The following is a 19,765-nucleotide window of genomic DNA, read 5'->3' as shown; positions in this document are numbered from 1 at the left end:
TTAATATTCAGGTCATGTTTAGGAAACCATGTCATTTCCCATACCCTGTCACATCAGAGGACACTGCCTCACAGCAGGTGTCCTGGTCCTCTGGCTTTTACAATCTTTCTCTGAACTTTAGGTGTAGGGGTTACATTGCAGATGATAGGGATAGACACCACTTGGTCACATAGAGCAAAGGATCACCAGCCCATAATTCACACTGCCAGAGAAACTAGGATACAAGGAGGAACCTAAGAGATTCATTCATACAAGGTCCCTCACAGAAAGGGAAATGAACAAGATCTCCTGAGCATATTAGGAGTGGGGGGGCGGGTAGTGAGTGGAGAGGGAGTTAGGAGAAAGAAGGGGAGGAGAACATGTGGGACCAGGGAGATTGAGTCTAGGAGAGCGAGAGAGAATGAGTGAGAGAAAGAGAGAGAGAGAGGTCAGATGTAATGATGTCATAATAGAAGGAGCCATTATAGGTAGGTTTGAAGAGAAAACTAACTCTAGAAAAATGTTCAGACTCAACAAGGATGACCCCAACTAACAATCTGAGCAATAGGAGAGGTTACCTTGAATGCCCTTCCCTGATAATGAGATTGATAACTAACTTATATGCCATCCTAGAGCCTTCATCTAGTAGCTGATGGAAACAGAAGCAGACACCCACAGCTAAACACTGAGCTGAACTCCTGGAACCCAGTTGCAGAGAGCGAGGAGTGATAAGGAAAGGGGTCAAGACCAGATTACAGAAATCTACAGAGACAGCAGACCTGAACGAGGGGGAGCTAATGGACCCCCAGACTGATAGCTGGGAAACCAGCTTTGGACCAACTCAGACCCCTTGAACATGGGTCTCAGTTAGAAGGCCTGGGCAGTCTAAGGGACCTCTGACAGTGGGACCAGGTTGTATCCCTAGTGCATGAAAGGACTTTGGGAGCACATTCCCCATGGAGGGATACTCCCTTAACCTAGAGGCAGGAGGGAGGGCCTAGTCCCTACTCCAAATGACTTGACAGATTTTGATGATCCCTCCTGGAAAGTATTACCCTCCCTGTGTGTGAGGGAATGGTATGGAAGGAGGAGTTGGGGGGACATGGGAGGGAGAGAGGGAAATGGAACTGGGAATGTGTGTGTGTGTGTGTGTGTGTGTGTGTGTGTGTGTATTTTTAAGTTGATTTGATCTTGCCTAGCATGGAGAATCATTAGCTACTGTGCCTTTTTTCTGCAGCTGTGGCCCTAAGTTGGTCCATCTGAAGAGACTATCACTGCTTTTATATCTTGTCAACTAACCCTGCTCCCTACAAATCCTATTTCAGATGGCCCTTTGGTCAACACCTCTCAAATCATGCACTTACTTGATAGCCTAGCCTTCAGATACTCCAGCTATTACAATTTTTTCTTGAGGGGTAAACATTGAGAGAGACCATTTTTTTTATATTAAAGACACATGGTATCACTATTGTGGTACTCTGAATTCAGATAATTATTGATAACATAAACTAAGACCCTATTTGATTAAAGTTTTAGCATTAGAGAAGTCTGTAGTGGTCACTGTAGTGCACCAACTAATGAACCAAAGAATGCACATGTTCAAACCCCTGGTACCCATAAATGTCAGTTGGGATGAAGGAAGCTGAAGTCATGGGACAGATTAAAGTACTAAGATTATCTGTGGTCCTAACTGTAATTACACATATTATGAGGGAAGCTGAGCAGACTGACTCAAGAAAAGGAGAAGGCAATGTGACAGTAGAAGGGAGTGAGCAGTGACAGAACCAGACATCAAAGAAAGTTGTCAGGTGCTGGTGTCAGAAACAACAGAAACACAAGATGAGCTCTCCCTGAGGTGTCTGAAGAAAACAGCATTTCTGGGTGTTGGGGTGCAGGTCTTTGATCCATTCACTCAGGAGGCAGAGGCCGGCAGATCTCTGTGAGTTCAAGGCCAGCCTGGTCTACAAGAGCTAGTTCTGCAGTTCCAGGACAGGCTCCAAAACGATGATATCTTAGACTCATATTCTATTCATCCTGGATTGTTGGTCTCTATAACAAGAAAATGAATGTCTATTGCTTTTAACAACAAAGGTTATTATAATTTGTAATAACTCATAGGAAACTAATATGATTATTTTAATCAAACAGTGCTCAAATTTAAATTTTCTGGTACATAGTCCTTTTAGAGCATCCTTGACTGGGGTGGGGGTGCGTGGTAGGAAGGTGGATGTGTGAGCAAAATAATTCTGTGACATATTGGTGGTGCATCTAAGCTTATTTATTACCTTATTTATTAATTAATATAACAGAAAAAGAAAATAAATATTTAATTATAGTGTATTCAGTAAGAATATAAACTATTCAGTTTTGCCTTAAAAGATTTATTATAGAGCAGAAGAAAAACAATATTTTTATAGGTAAATAGAACAAAACCAAGGATATACATAGAAGTCAACATTTTCCAACCAACATGACTATAGAACTACAGTGATTCTCAGACTATGAGTCCAAAGAGCACAATAGTGTGGGTAGTGGTCATCGTGGTAAAACATAACTTGAAAAATATTTCCATTATTTACATCAGACAATTTTGGTTATCAAAATACACTCATATATATTTAAACAAAAATATTTTCATATACTATGGAGATTATTATAACTGTTAAGGTTTTACATGTACCTGAAAGAATGCATCCTTTTTCTTATGAGGTATTCTCATGAAAAGAGTTACATAACTTTCTGAGATTCTGTCAAACAAGCAATCTTGATCTCTTTTGTCAGGCTTAAACGAGATACATGTATGTAATTAAAGTCAACATTACAATTTATACTAGGAAGTTCTGTGTACAATATTACTACATGTAATACAGTATACATACACATGCATACATACATGCATACATGTATTATATAAGAACATAGTTTATTCTTAAAGGATAGTTTGGCCAGTATAATGGAATGGTCAGTTGCTTTGGTATCACAGTGAATGGCAGCTGTCATTTATTAGTTGCACTCATATTTATTATAAGAAATATTAGTATCAATGTTTTGTTTTTGTAATGTTTTTACCTTTGGTGTAATAGTAACTTTTCAAGCTAGACTTTGGTCTTTCCTCTTGAATATTTTTAGGTGAGGTGTAATATTGGTACACATTCACTTTGAAATATTGGTGAAATTTATCAGTGAAACTGGTTATCTGAGACCGGGCTTTTTGTTGTTGGGAAGTTTCAATTACTGATTCAACCTCTTTATTGTAATCTATCCTAATTGTCTTTTTCTTTGTGAATCAGTCTTGTTAGTTTCATGGCTTTAGCAATTTTTTTATGTGCTGTTCAGGTCATCCAATCTGTTGATGAAGGTGAATCTTCATTGTTAGCTTGATATGATTTAGAACCACATATGAGATTAGCCAAGCACACCTCCAACTTTGTCTGTGCAATGTTTCTAGAGTGGATTAACTGAGAGAAAAGATCCATTCTAAATGTGGAAAGCACTACCCTATGTGCTGGTGTCCAGATGGGACAAAGGGGGCAAGGGCAGAAGCATCTGAGCTTAGCATCCTTCTTGATCTGTCATGCCTTCCTTGCTATGATGGACTTAATCTTCTGAAAAAAATAAAAATAAACTCTTTTGTTTCAAGGTATGCATGTCAGATAGTTTGGTTACAGTGACAATTATCTATTTCTGCAAAAATGGTGGTGGTATACCTCTTTTTATTTCTGGTTTTCATATATTTTTAATTCTTATTTTTTCCTCTGTGGGTTTCCCCAACATGGTTTTGACCCCTTTGCTCACCACTCTATCCTCTCTACAACTGGATTCCAGGAGTTTTTCCCAGTGCTTAGCTGTGGATCTCTGCTTCTGCTTCCATCAGTTACCGGATGAAGGCTCTATGATGGCAGTTAAGAGAGTCATCCGACCTGAGCAAGTGGGCGCTCATTGACTTCAGACTGACAGCTAGGGTACCAGCATAAGACCGAACTAGGTCCCCTGAATGTGGGTGTCAGTTGGGAGGCCTGGGCAATCTATGGGGCTGCTGGCAGTAGAACCAGTATTTATCCCTAGTGCATGAACAGGCTTTATGGAGCCCTTTCCCTATGGAAGGATACTTTGCTCAGACTAGATAAAGCAGGGAGGGCCTCGATCCTGCCCCAAATGATGTGACAGACTTTGATGATCCCCATGGGAGGCCTTATCCTCTCTGAGGAGTGAATGGGGGGTAGGATTGGAAGATTTTGGGGAAAGTGGAAGGATGGGAGGAAGAGGCAACTGTTATGAAAAGAAAGACTATTTTAAAAAGAAAAAAAGAACAGTTCTTCAAACAAGATAACATGAGGAATTTGAAGCCTTTGTTGTTCTAAGAGTAAATATGGCAGAGACAGCACCTAAAGGCAGTTCATCACCTTAATGGATTCATTCCCCTAGTGGCAAGGTTAGCTGGGCATGGACAGTGTAGCCTGTGGCATGTGAGTAGGGGCCTGTGCACAGTGCCCTGAGGTGAACTTTGGAGCTGGAAGTGGTGGCGCTACCAGTGAAAGGTTTGCACTGCCTCAGACTGCAGTGGTTTGGGGCCGGGTCACAGTGTAGGTCACCTTCTAATTTTTTGCAACATTTTGCGAGCCAAGCTTTTAGGCAACTTTAGGGTATTTATTCTTACTGAAATTCTTCTGGTCAAACAGTGCCTCCACACAACCTATTTCACTTTCTTATTATTTTTTTCCTGGGTTCAGATTCTCACCTTTCTGAACCAATTAGAGGCTCTCTGTCTGTCTGACCACCAGGTGCTTTTCTAAATCTTCAGTGTTTACTGATTCGTAGTAGACTTTCTGCTCAGTTTACCAGCATATAATAACATGCAAAGATGCAACTTTATTATTCTCTACAGTATTGGCTCTCCCTTATCTTTTCTGATGGATGAAAAATCTAGTTTATTGGAATCCTTATTGGAATTTAACTCTTCTAAGAGAAGACAGTTTAAGTAAGATTTTTAGTGTGGAATGCTCAAAAATTCATCTATGTAAAATCTTTTATATTAATGTTACTTCTACTGAAATAAAGATAATTATGCTACAAATCAATGTTTTTCCGTATTTTTAAAATGTCACTTACCTTGAATTTATGGAGAAACCACCACCAAAAACAGTCATGCAAAAGAGCAATGGAAGAGTCTGAGAGAATATGGGTTCTCCAGACTTTAAATAACTTTTCCTATGGATAACAAATTAAAATACATTACTAAGATTATTCATGTAAACATGTTTTATATGGAGTATAATCAATGGTAATAAAACTTCCTGACAGATATTTAGCAATGCACATGAGTGATACTAACTGTCCAAGTAGTTACAGTGAAAACCAAGAGTGAAATTGAGCTTGATGACATATCTTACTTAACCAAATATACTTAGAATATTATATTGTCCTATCAACACATAATGGGTCTCAGTTAGAAGGCCTGGGTAGTCTAAGAGACCTCTGACAGTGGAACCAGAATGTATGAAAGGACTTTGGGAGCACATTCCCCAAGGGATACTCCCTTAGCCTAGTACCTACTCCAAATGACTTGACAGATTTTGATGATCCCTCCTGGAAGGTATCACCCTCCCTGTGGGGTTGGTGGGGAATGGGATGGGAGGGGAGATCGGGAAGTATGGGAGGGAGAGGAAACTGGGATCGATATGTAAAATAAGAAAAATAAATATAAACAACATTACTAAAGCTTAAATCACACATTGAACCTCACACATCAAGAGTGGGAGACATCAATACCTGCTGTCATCAATGGACAGGTTGTCCAGACAGAACCTAACAAAGAAATAATGGAACCAACAAATGTTATGACTCAAATAGACTTAGCAGACATTTGCAGAACATTTCATACAAACATAAAAGAATATACCTTCTTCTCAGCACCTCATGGAATCTTCTCCAAAACTAACCATATTATCAGTCACAAAACAAATCTCAACAGATACAAGAAAATTGAAAACAAAACAAAACAACAACAACAACAAAACAACCCTGCATCCTACCAGGCTACCATGGATTAAAACTGTATTTCAACAGCAACAGAAACAACAACAACAACAAAAAACTCTACAACTAATGGAAACTGGAAAACTCTACTGAATGACCACTTCGTCAAGGAAGAAATAAGAGAGAAATTAAAGACATCCTATAATTCAGTGAAAATGAATGCACTGCATACCCAAACTTATTGGACACAGTGAAATAGTGCTAAGAGGAAAGTTCATAGCAGTAAGTGTCTACATTAGAGAAACTAGAGAGATATCATACTAGTGACTTAACCGCACACTGAAAGTTCTAGAACAACAAAAAAGCAGACACACCTAAGAGGGGCAGGCTGCAAGAAATAAACTCCAGGCTGAAATCAATAAAATAGAAACAAAGAGAACAATACAAAGAATCAATAAAGAGTGGGTACTTTGAGAAAATCAACAAGATCGACAAACTCTTAGCCAAACTAGCTAAAAGGCAGAGAGTGACTGTCCAAATTAACAAAATCAGAAATGAAAAGGTGGTTATAACAATAGATAGCAAGGAAATAAAGCAAATCATTAGGTAATACTTCAAAAACTTGTACTCTACAAAATTGGAAAATCTAAAAGAAATAGACAATTTTCTAGACAGATAGATACCACTTACCAAATTTAAATCAAGATGAGATAAATAATTTAGATAAACCTATAACCCAAAAGGAAGTGGAAATAGTTATTAAAAGTTCATTGTAGCTATACTCATAAAAGACAGAAACTGGAAACAACCTATATGTCCCAGAGCTGAAGAATGGATAAAGAAAATGTGGTACATTTTCACAATGGAATATTACTCAGCTGTTAAAACAATGATACCATGAAGTTTGCAGGGAAATGAATAGAACTTTTTTTTTTAGAGAAGATCATCCTGAGTGACATAACTCAGACCCAGAAAAATAAACATGGTATATACTCACTCATAAGTGAATATTAACCATAAAGTAAAGGATAACTGTGGTACTACCATCAACAGACCCAGACAAGCTAAATAACAAGGAGGGCTCAAGGTGGAGAGGATACATGAATATCACTGTGAAGGGGAAATAGAATAGACACTTTCATTGAATTGGGGGAGGGATCTAGATGGGGGATGGTGATAGGAAAAGGAGGGATCAGGTTGGGGGAGGATCGAAGGGGAGGGTACTGGGAAAGCCAACTGGAATCTAGGGGCATCTCTGGAAAGAGCTAGAAACCTAGTACGATGGAAAATCCCAGCAATCTATGAGGGTAACCATGGATAAGACTCCTAGCAATGGGGGACATGGGGCCTGAACTGCTTCTGTAACTGGGCAAGAGGGATTGCCCAGTTACAGTGGAGGGATTGGGTCATCAACACAGCCATAAAACCTTCGACCTACAATTTGTCCCATCTACAAAATGTGCTGGGGTAAAGGTGGCACAGAAATTGTGGGAGTGGTCAACTAATGACTGGTCCAGCTTTAGACCCACCATGAGAGGGAGCCCATCCCTGAGGGCCAGGACCGAGAGGCAGGATAGCCCAGCAGCCTAGGATAGATCCAAACATGACTAGCAAAAAAGTCACTGAAATGTTTCCTAAGAATATTCTGCTGTATTCATATAGCTCAATTGTCATCAGAGAGGCTTCACCCAGAATCTGATGGAAAAACAGATGCAGAAACCCACAGCCAAACTTTAGGTGTAGCTTGGGGTATTATCATCTTGAAGAGGGGGAGGAAGGATAGGAGGAGTCAGTCAGGTCAAGGACGCCACAATGAAATCCACATAATAAACCAACCTGGGATTAGAGGGGCTCACAGAGACTGAACTGACAACTAGGGACCCTGCATGGGATTGACATAAATGCTCCACATACATGCTATAGTTGTGTAGCTTGGTCTTCTGGGACTCCTAACAGTGGGAATAGTAGCTGTCTCTGATTCTGTTGCCTGTTTTAGGGAGCCTTTCCTGCTACTGTATTGCCTTATCCAGCCTTAATAGGAGAGGATGTACCTAGTCTCACTACCTTGATATACCATGGCTGGCTGATATTCATGGGAGGTCTGCTGTTTTTGAAGGGAAATAGAGGAGGAGGAGGAGTGGATCAGGCAAAGGTAGGGGGTGGGGCTGGGAGGACAGGAAAAATGTCTACACGTGGCTAGTACTAATGCAAGGATGATGTAAACTAGACTAAGCACATCAAAAATATAGGAAACAGGCTATATTTCTTACTTTTCAAAAGATAGTCACAGTTTTAACTCAGTAAATCCTCTCATGAATTTATCTAAATATAGTGTATCCCTTGTGCAGAAAATTCACCAAAATTGGTAACCAAAATTAAATTTACTTACCACAAACACTAGAAACTATTCATTTTTACTTAGTTAAATAGATTCAATAGATCATATTATGCATGTTTTTGAAAATTAATTTCTTAGCTGATACACAAAATAATAGCTTCATTATGACATTTCCATATATATGTATATATATATATATATATATATATATATATATCTTGCACATATTCACCCATACACTCAGCATCACCCTCCTTCATATGCTCCCATATCACTGTTCCCTTTTCTTTCCTCAAATATGTCTACATTCTGCATATGCAAGAAAACAAATATTATTTTATCTGTATCTCCCTCAATAACCTCCCTTGTTTCCCTCTTCCCTTCCCTTTAGAATGCCTACCTGACTCATCACCTTTCTACACACACACACACACACACACACACACACACGCACATGCATGTACACACACATGAGAAACAAATATGGATTAAAAACCTAACTTTTTCCTGAATTTGGTTTTATTTGCTTAACATGATGACTTCAAGTTCCATCCATTTTTGTGCAAATAACATTTTTCTTTATTACTGAATAAAATCCCATGAGGGGTGTGTTATGTGTATTATATGTACATCTACCCCAGTTTATTTATTCATTCATCTGTTAATAGGCATCTAGGCTGGTTCTATATCTGAGATATTTTAGATAGTACAGTAGTAAACATGCATGGCAAATATGGTGGTGGTATGATTCCATTCCTTTGGGAATATACTCAGTGGTGTAGCTAGATTTTATAAAGATTTTTCTTTTATATTTGTGAAGAATATCCATACTGATTTCCACATTGTCTATACTAGCCTAACTCTTACCAAGGTCATGTAAGAGTTCTTACTTCCCATATCCTTGACTGTACCTACTGGTGTTCTTTGCTTTATTTGATAACAATTCTGACTGAAAGGCAATGGAATCTCAAAGTAATTTTAATTTGTATTTCCCTGGCAATTAGGGATACTGTACATTTTCTCAAATGTGTGTTGACCATGTATTTTTCTTCTTTTGAGACAAGTATAATTGATTCATTTGTTTGTTTATTGATTGGATGTCTTGAAGATTTTATGTTTAACTTTTGGAGCTAACTATAGATTTTAGATATTAATTCTTTCAGATGTTTATTTGGCAAATAGTTTTGACAATCTTTGCTATGCAGAAGCTTTTTAATGTCATCCAAATCCACTGACTAATTCAATATAATTCAACATTTCCTTTGATGGAATACATACTGTTTTTTGCTCATCAAATATAAGTCAACAACAAGGAAATTGTGCAAACTTTTTAACAAGAAAATTATTTATGATTTCTATTGGAGTACTTCTTTTCCACAAAGCACTAACCATACTTCACTGGTAACATCTTCAACTTATACTTATCACCTTTTCAATACAAAGAACATGTATATTATATATATATATAACATGAAAAACAGAAGTTGAAACTAAAAAAGAACAATGACCAGATTTACCAATAACTACCCAAACTTCATCCCATCACTGATGACCAATGGCCACTGAACTAGTCACATTCCTTCAAGTCTTTATCTTTGGTTGTACTATAGGATGTAACACAAAAATGTGCCAGGGCATTATCAGGCTTTAAAAAGAACACACAAACCACAAGTGGAAGAGTTCTCACAAGTTACTTTAGAGTAAAAACAGCATGCTAAAGTACTTGAGTTAATAAGAGTGGAGACACAGAAGGAAAAACATCTTTCATAGTCACATTCCCAGCCAATGGATGCTTGCATCAAGATGATAGAGATGCTAACACACCAACTGTGATGGTTTGAATGAGAATGGCCTTCATAGGCTCTTATGTTTGAATATATGGTCCCTATTTGTTGGAACTGTTGGAGAAGGATTAAGAGGTATGGCCTTATTGGAGGAATGTGGGTTTTGATTTTTAAAAGTTTGGTGCCATGTCCAGTTAGCTCTCTCTGCTTTTTATTTTGGGATCAAAATGTGAGCTTTCAGCTTTTCCTGCTGCCATGACCTTTGCTCTGTCATCATGGACTCTAACCCTTTGAAACCATAAACCCAATTAAACACTTCCTTTTATAAGTTTCCTTGGTCACAGTATCCTTTTTTTTCAGAGCAATAGGAAAGACACTAACACATCTTCTTTTGGTAAACAGGGATAAACATTATATTAGTGTTTCCTTCTAAATTTAACATTTGAAGAATCAAGTTGGCTTAATATTTAACTTCTCATTGTTTTAAATAAAGGCCTGATTCATTAAATCATATTATCAAAGTTTCACTACAGAATAAAAATAAAATAAAATTTATATACCTCAAAGTTATTGTTTCTTAAAACAAACAGATAAATCTGTTTAGCATCCAAATGTCTGGGTAATTGAGTTAGTTCACTTGGTTTGTATCCTGAGAAGTTGCAACCCTAGAAAAAATGGAAATGTTGTTTAACAAAATTTACTTCTCTTCTTAGTATAGTGGTTCATATGACTTTAGAAAACAGATAAATTATTATTATGCTATTTTTTGTTGATAGATTAAAAATTATGTATTTCCCCTAGGAAAAATTTCATATATTTTGTTTCTAAGAAATAAAAATAATTTGCATATTTGGGGGCCAAATTAAAATAGAATAATATTTTAGAATATATTTTGGCATATACTCAAAATATCAAGTATTTTAGATAGACCATACACAAAAAAGCAAGAACAGGGTAAAATAGAAAGTTTCCTAAGCATGCTCTCAATACTCTTTTGGAGCACACATTCATAGTTACACCTATATCTATAGTATTATAAGCATCCTTTTGGCCCTACATAATATACCTGATATATAATCTAGAAGTGTAGAAAATTGAAATACCTCTATATTCTTCTCTGTCTCCATTTCATCTGAAAGCTAGAAAAATGCAAAACAAATTATTTAAAACTCTAAATTAAAGGATTTTTTCATTAAAATCCTGACAAACCCCAAAATGTTTATATTTAAAATGATAATTAATAAAACTTTGGTTCACACAATCACTTATTAAATATCCAATATTAAATATGTGTGTGTATATATATGTATATATATATGTGCACATACATACATACATACATACACACATATAATAACTGATAATTTTAGGGCCCTAACATTGAGTGTCAAAAAATAAGTTCCTAGATCTTCAAGACAGAAATGCTGCTTAACAAAGACTAAAAGAACATTTTAAAAGTATTATCAGTTCTTATCTGTAGAATGGCAGCATTTACATTTCCTATGAAAACACATTTTTGAGTTTTGGTAAACACAAATATCATACCATTATCTTCCTCCGCCTACAGTGCTCCTTTAAAAATGCCTTGTATCTTTCCAGATTTGGATGTGAACCTTTAAGAAAAAGGAATTAACAACAATGAAAAAAAAAAACCAAGAAAATTGTAAACAATTTTTTAAAATTATACATAAAACTATTCAATGAAATCAGTTAAATTTCTACAAACCAAAACCAAAACCAAACAAACTAAAAACCTGTAGAGCACATACTTTCTGCAAAGTGGCAGGATACAAAAAAGAAGGTATACTGAAAAGGTTATAAAGGAGTCAGTCTTGTTCACCATACACACACATACACATATTGGACAGAGATAGAGGGAGAAGGAGAGAGAGAGGGAGGGGGAGAGGGAGAGGGAGGAAGGGAGGGAAGGAAGGAGGGAGAGGGAGGGAGAGGAAGGGAAGGAGGGAAAAGGAGAGGGAGGGAGGGAGGGAGGGAGGAAGAGGGAGAGGGAGGGAGAGGGAGAGGAAGAGGGAGGGAGATGGAGAGGGAGGGAGGGATAGGGAGGGAAGGAGGGAAGAAGAGAGAGAGAGAGAGAGAGAGAGAGAGAGAGAGAGAGAGAGAGAGAGAATATACCTGGGAAGATACCTAACTACCTAACCAAGGAAATGAAGGACCTCTACAACAAATCTTTATGATATCGAAGAAAGAAATTAAAGGGGATACCAGCAGATTGAAAGACCTCCCATGCTCATGAATCAAAATATTCAATGTTGGTCATCCTGCCAAAGAAATAGCAATGTATAGATTGAAATGCAATCACTAGCAAAATACCAAAATCCTCTCCTCACAGATAAAGAAAAAATAACTCCAAATTAGAGAACAAAAATCTCTGCCCCAGACAGGCACTAGACTTACAAGGTAAAAAGTTGCCCTCCTCAAACCCTGAAACATATCAAGAAACAAGCTAATTAAATGAACAGACAATTGTAAATGGCCAACACATGTTTTAAAAAGTGTTCAGCATCCTTAGTCATCAGGGAAATACAAACTGAAAATACTTTTATATTCTACTCACCCAAATAAGAATGATGAGCATCAAGAAATCTGACAATAAATGCTGGTGATGATGTAGAGAAAGGGGAATGAACCCTTGTTCATTGCTGGAGGAGGGGGGTAAACCAGTGCAGCCATATGGAAATTAGTATGGAAGTTTCTCAAAAAACATTACAAACAAAACTACCACATGACTCAACTATACAACTGCTGACATATACTCCAAAGACTACACATCCTACCACAGAGACACATGGTCAGCTATATTCATCACTGCTCTTTTCACAACAAAGAGATGGAACCAGCCTTGATATCCATAGATGAATGGAACCAGCCTAGATACCATCGAGTGAATGGATAGGAAAATGTTACATACACACACAATAAAATTTTATTCAGCTGTAAAAAAATAAAATTATGAAAACATTAGAAAGTTAATGGAATTGGGAGTATATTAAGTGACCCAAACCCAGATATATACCCTTTCATGTAATGTACATAATATACACACCCGGTAATGTACATACACACATACAAATGGGTGTGGTCAGCTCCAAAAAACTGGAGAGAAGAAAAGAAAGGATAAAAGCTAATGCTGACAGGATGAGGAGAAAGGAGACACAAATGACATTAAATTAGAAAGGGGACTTGGACGGAGGCCATAGTGACACAGGGATGAAGGGTAGAGAAGAGAAAAGGGGAGGTGAATTTACTAAAATATGCTTTGCCTGAAATTCCATAACGATATCTAATACACTGTATGCTGCTTTTTAAAAAATTTTTGAAGGATAAGACAACAGCTGCTATTATTACTTAAAAATTATCCTGGATGTATTGATCAATACAATTAGACAGGAAAAAGTTATACAAATACCAAGAATGAAAATAATCATTGCTTGAGGATAAAAATTAATCTCTTCTACACCAAATACTAAATACACTTAAAGGTTAACCTCAATCAACTACATGCATCAGCTCTCACTCCATTACTTTTTCCTTTACTATTTATGGAGGCTTGCTCCTTACAGTGTCAGCCATCCCAGCTTATTTCCCCAGGTCCCTGATGTCTTGCTACCTCCATTCCAGTTTAACAAAGTTAATAACTGTTCTAGGCTTGTTCCAGTAATTATTTCTTTCAAATCACATATTGAGGTCTACCTATAAACATTTATTAGGTCCTACTGGATGATGAGATTTTTAAATATTTGGTTTTAAGATATTTCATTTAATGAAATTTAATGAAATTTCATTCTTTATGAGAATATACATAGAGGCAGCATACACAGACAGACAGAAACACACACACACACACACACACACACACACCACACACACACACACACACACACACACACACACACACACCCTATGGACCATTACTTTATTCATATAAAAAATACACCTTACTTTTCTTGGAGATCATTCTGTTACATTCAAATAAATTAGAGGAATGCTTTTGTAAAAGAAGTGAACATTCTTTTAATCTTGACTCCATGGTGCTAACAGTTTCAAATATTCGAGGAACATTAGTCCATAGATAAGAATAAATTGAAGCAAATGAAGCATCCTCTTCCAGTTTTTTCAGAGCATCTTCCCATATATCACTATCTCTAAAACGAACATCCCTGGGCCAACAATCCTGCACAAACACACATTTAACAACATTTTGAATTAATTTAAATCAGAGTTCAATGAGTTAAAATTGAAATTTTACTCTACAGTATAATTTTTATTAAATGTTTTAAAAATAAATTTCCAAATAATTAAAAACCTCACAAAATGCTGGGTGGTGGTGGTGCACACCTTTAATCCCAGCACTCAGCAGGAGAGGCAGGTGGGTCTTTGTGAGTTGAAAGCCAGTGTGGTCTAAAGAGCAAGTTTTAGGACAGGTTTCAAAGCAATACAGAGAAACCCTGTCTCAAAAAACCAAACCAAAACAAACAAACAAGCAAAAACAAACAAACAAAACAAAACAAACAAAAACAAAAAACAAAACAAAAAACCCCAAACAAATAGAAAATATAACAATGGTCTTTCTGGGTAATGTTTATTTCATTATCATTTTTCTAGGTGTATACACATCATTGCATAGTTTTTTTTTATTTTATTATTTTATTTTATATAACAAAGTCCAATTAAATGAAAACAAACATTTATACACAATATTTGGGAATTTGGGCGTCGCTCTTTCCAAACTACTTCCTGCTGGTAAGGGGCGCCGTCATGGGGGATTCGAAGAAGATTCAGAAATCCTGGCTGCAGTCTGTAGGGCTGCTTTGTCCAGCTGTTTTGAATGTAGGATCACCTTGTACTCTGTTTCAGGTGGTCTGGCGTGATCAAACCACATTAGTCTGGAAGGAATCCACATCTTTTCATTTTCTGTGGAAACAAAAATAGAAATCCTTTTCCCCAGTAACTTGTCCTTCAACTTAAATTTTGGAGTCAAAGCATTTTTTTTTTTAAAATTTAATTTATTATTTTACATGTCGATCCCAGTTCCCTCTCCCTCCCTCCCTCCCCCCAGTCCTCACTCCCTCCTTCCCTCCCTTTTACTCTCTCTGCCCTCTCACATGCACTCTAACCACCCTCCCCTCCCATCCCCCCACCCCAATTCCATATGTAGGGGAATGCCATCCAGTTGGGGTCATGTAGATCTGACAGGTCATGTGAAGTAGGGACTAGGGCTTCTCTCCTGTCTCTAGATTAAGGCAATTATCCCTCCATGGGGGATATGTTCATTGCATATGTTTTTCATGGTTTGTGAATGTCTGAAAAAAAGTCATAAGGAATCATGCTATTAATAATCTACTTAAAAATCCCTACAATACATGTGGGTAAACATGTGTAGTTCAAATGAAATTTTCTCATTTGAGCTGACAAAGCTCCCTCCAAGAGCCAAAGGCCATCTTCTAAAACCCCCAAACCCCAACATCAGGTATGAGGAACATCTTTTGAGTTGTTGGCCAGGGCTGTCCAAGAGACTCTCAAAACATACAGCCTATTGCTATTGTTCTTGGTTGTCCTCCAGACGAAGAAGATAAGTCCTTATTGCTGAAGACAGCATACACTTCAGAAGCATGACCCAGAGGCCTCTGAGCTACAACTGACCTAAAAGCCTTCTCTCTGAGGAGTAGCTTTCATGGTACCAGAAGGAACCATGCACGCTTCCAAAGGAATGAGGTAACCAACAGACTTAACCAGCTATGATGCTATGAACCATAACAACCAACATGGCAAAATAACCATAAGGGTTCAGTAGTGGCACACATACTTTGGTGATATTCACCAGCTCTCTAATCCAATTTAAGACCTACCTAACAAGAAAGAAATCACACCTCGTACTGGAAACCTATCTATCCACACAGGGCTAGTAAAGTCATGGGTTTTGGATGAAAACATACATCTTCAACCATTATTAAACCAGAATAACCTCTAACTATATTCTAAATGTTACTCCTTGTACCCGCAAATAAGTGTAGTCCTCACTCATCAAGGAAACTTCTCTTTGCAACACATTACAGAAAATCACAGCCAATCAAAATATATAGTTGTTGATCCCATTCCCAATAAAGAGATCGCCAAAACAACTCTGTCACCTAAGGCTCAGGGAACAATGAAGAGCAAATGGAAAGATTGCAAGAACCAGACATCATGGAGTTTGTAGTGAGATTATGTCTCCTAAGAATGTCAGAATATTTTCTCAGCCTAGACACATTCTGGAGGGGCCATGCGCATATGAGTGTGCTCTTTGTGATTTTTAAATTCTGGTTTGTTTTTGTTTGTCTGCTTGTTCACTTTCTAAAGAGAAAAAATTATGGAGTTGGGTGGATGGGGAGATGGGAAGAACTTGTAGGAGTGGGAGAAAGTGAGAACCCTGATCAGAATATTGTTTATGAAAAAACTGCTTACAGTGGGAAAAAAGGAAAAAAGGAAATAAACTTTTGGAAACCGGTTTTAGTTATTTTATTTTAATTCCTTCTCAAAGCACTGGAACAGAAGCACTCATTTACACACATACACACACACGACATTTCATTGCCAAAAATTTCATAGCAAATTCTGTTCATGTTTTACATAAGTGGAAATAATAATTATTTCTTAAATTTCAACATACCTCATTAAAAAGTTACTGATCTTACAAACTAACATCTTTATTCCAACCTTTAGCTGATACACCTCAAAATATAATAAACCCTAGCTTCATATTTGCAAATGAGTGAACTCATTGACTGTCAGAGAAAACTCCTTAGAAATCTCAGGAGCTACAGGAAAACTCATTAATTGCACATGGCAATATGTAAAAATATTTTGAACATTTCACTTTGATTCAGTAATCAAGGAATATTGATGTACATTTTCTACAAACTATCTGTGAGTTGTGCTGAGTGGCTAAATAAGGGTAACTGTCAGATTTTCTTGAAGGTATAAATACATAAGACAAAAGTCATAGGAAAGTACACAGAATTGTATGTATAGGGTGAACAGTTTTTAAATGTGAAAACATTATTGTTAAAAGCAACTGGAAATGACATACAGTCCACTGAAATGAACACAAATATTTGAAACAATTTCCATTATTTAATTTTCATTTTTTTTCTCTCCATATCTGATTTTTTAAAAGGTGTGTTGGTAGAGGAATGAGGACAGGATGCTGTACTCACCCAGTTTTGAGCCTTTAAGAATTCTTCAAAGTTCTTTGGAGGCTCTTGGGCTCTCTAGTGAAGCAAAATCAGTCAGTGGCATTAATTATAATTGTACTTAACACACACAACCAACTTAAGCAGATGTAATACTTAAGTTAGAATTTTTAGAGTTGTAAGGTATTATAAAACATTCATTTGTGTACTTTGCAAAGTCTGGGCATTTTGTAAAGAGACGGAGATACGTGTTTAAATACTGACTCTACAAGAAACCCCATCTTCAAACTTGCCGAATGCTCTCATTTCAAATTCCAACAAGAGTTCCAAGATATTTTGAGTTATTGTGGACTGTATCCATAATAAACCCAGAGCCAGAAATGTAATAAATATTCCTCTGTTGACAAGAAAGCTACAGGAAATTGTGCGTATACTTGGAGGCTTCTGGCTAACAATGTATAATCCCATTTAGTAGTTTCTCTGTGCATCAAAAATGTACTCAACAACAGACTAATTTCATCAAGATGAAACGTGAGTACATGTCTTAGAGACTATCTTACATTCCTCCTTCTGCTTAGATATTTCCCCATCTAAAACTCTCTCTTTCCAAGTTTTTCTAGGCCTATATAGCTTTCAAATAAAATAATATCATATTTTACTTAACAGGAAATAGAAAAATGAATTGAAGGAGTTAAATCTGCATAGGAAACTTATAGTCAACTCCAGTATGAAATAAATTTGCTCTCTGAAATAAAATGAAAGGGAGGTAAGGAATGAGAACTTAAATGAACACCTATTTTCATAGAAGTAGAGTGTTGTTCTGTGGAAATAATAAGGAAAAAAACAGGTCATATAAAAAGCATTCTTTTCTAGGTGTTGATGAAAGTCAGACGATACTGATAACCATGATGAGTCAAGGTTATAACATTTTATTCCAAACTTACCAAAGCAGTAGGCTACATGCAGGACTCTTCTTAGCACCAATTCAACAGCAGGGCAAGCTCTTGAGGCCAGCCCTGCTGATGACCTGAAATCTAGACAAAACATACTCGCTATAAATAAGCACAGATCTACACCAGTTCCTTACCTGAGGTGCAGGCTTTTGCATCCACTGACCCTTTACTTGGCCTGCCATGGTGAATAAACATGGAGATGACGAGAGATCAGTATGAGGTCAGGGAACAAGCTGGAAAGACACCCAAATACAAAAGCAGGTGACTTAAACAACCCCTCTGTATCACTTTCAAGCCTGGTTTATGAATGCTGTTAACAGTCACATCAGAGCAAGAACACAATCCATGCACAAGGAAAGCTGCACAGACTGATACATTCTTACAGTTATAAATTTCAGAGCCTGAGAAGAATTGGAAAAAAAAAAAAAGCGTCACTCCAAACTCTCCTAGCTCAAATATCAAGAAAGTATAAGAAGTAATTAGAAGAAATTGGAGATATAGTTAATGCCAAATAAACTCAGCCCAATTAAAGGTAGAGTTAAACCTTAAATTTCAACTCAAAGAAGATTGTAGACCAGCTTTTCACTCTGAGTTCTGGGATATCTCTTTAAAAGCCAAATAAAGAAACATGCCTGTGCTCTCCAAAACTAAAAGCAATTAAATCTCAGCTGCTTTCCACAATGATTGACAGGTAATGTTCAACAGTAAAGCGATACAGAACAATCAAAGGAGGAAAAATGAGATCCACAATCTAGGGAAAATATTGTCAATGTAAGGTACCTAGGAAAACACTTACTGCAATAAGCAGACAAGGACTTAAACTACAGATATTGAAGATTTTGTAATGTAGATTGAATAACAGTGCATGAAGAAGATGGTGGGTGGCTGTAAATCCCAACTACTCAGCAGGCTGAAGCATGAGAGTTCCAAGTTTGAGGGAGGGCTTTATAGGCAGTTTAATAGTACCCTGACTCAAAACAGAAAGGGGCAGCCTCTGCTCAGGACTGGATTTAATTTCTGTTTCTTAGATTCGGCTCTCTACACGAGGCTCTCCAGATTAAACAAGAGGGATTAGAACTCTTCTCAATAATTCAGGCCTACTCATGGTTAAATGATAGAGAGTTAAGTCTTTCTTATTTAATGCAGCATGGTCACACTAATTCCTATCATACTGAATAAGACTTTCCTCATACAGATTTCATGTAACTGTTGTAAACAAAACAAACAGCCCCAGACTTCTGAACTTCACATTATAGCTATTAGAGGCATCCATGCTGTCTCATCTAATGGAAGTCCATGATTCTATTGTGATCTGCATAATATAATCAAAGTTTGTTTACCTGTTTTACTTTTAGGGGCCCAAGTCCCTTCCTACTTGTGTTACTCCTTAACATGAACATTCATTGTTTATATATTTTGCTTTTACAACCCTAACCCAGCCTCCCCCCACTGCCGTTCTCCCCATCTGTCCCAATCCAGTCCTTCTGTTTCTCTTCAGAAAAAGGGCAGCCCCCCCAAGGATATCAACCAGCTATATTATATCAA

The 19,765-nt window shown here is 37.2% G+C and overlaps 1 protein-coding gene across 1 annotated transcript in view; it reads right to left on the bottom strand.

The window, feature by feature from the left end:
- Fam227b (family with sequence similarity 227 member B) overlaps window positions 1–18,375 on the bottom strand; it is a 132,177-nt gene extending 113,802 nt beyond the window's left edge. Inside the window, 8 exon segments of the mRNA XM_051183490.1 lie at window positions 2,660–2,761; window positions 5,089–5,187; window positions 10,638–10,742; window positions 11,181–11,216; window positions 11,623–11,690; window positions 14,038–14,269; window positions 17,292–17,345; window positions 18,355–18,375. Coding sequence (XP_051039447.1) covers window positions 2,660–2,761; window positions 5,089–5,187; window positions 10,638–10,742; window positions 11,181–11,216; window positions 11,623–11,690; window positions 14,038–14,269; window positions 17,292–17,345; window positions 18,355–18,375 — 717 coding nt within the window.
- Between the last annotated feature and the right edge of the window lie 1,390 nt (window positions 18,376–19,765).

Source organism: Phodopus roborovskii, unplaced genomic scaffold (assembly GCF_943737965.1).
Source record: "Phodopus roborovskii unplaced genomic scaffold, PHOROB, whole genome shotgun sequence".
In the NCBI taxonomy this organism is placed as follows: domain Eukaryota; kingdom Metazoa; phylum Chordata; class Mammalia; order Rodentia; family Cricetidae; genus Phodopus; species Phodopus roborovskii.
Note: the sequence above shows the minus strand (reverse complement) of the source record. Positions and strands in the feature narration are given on the sequence as shown.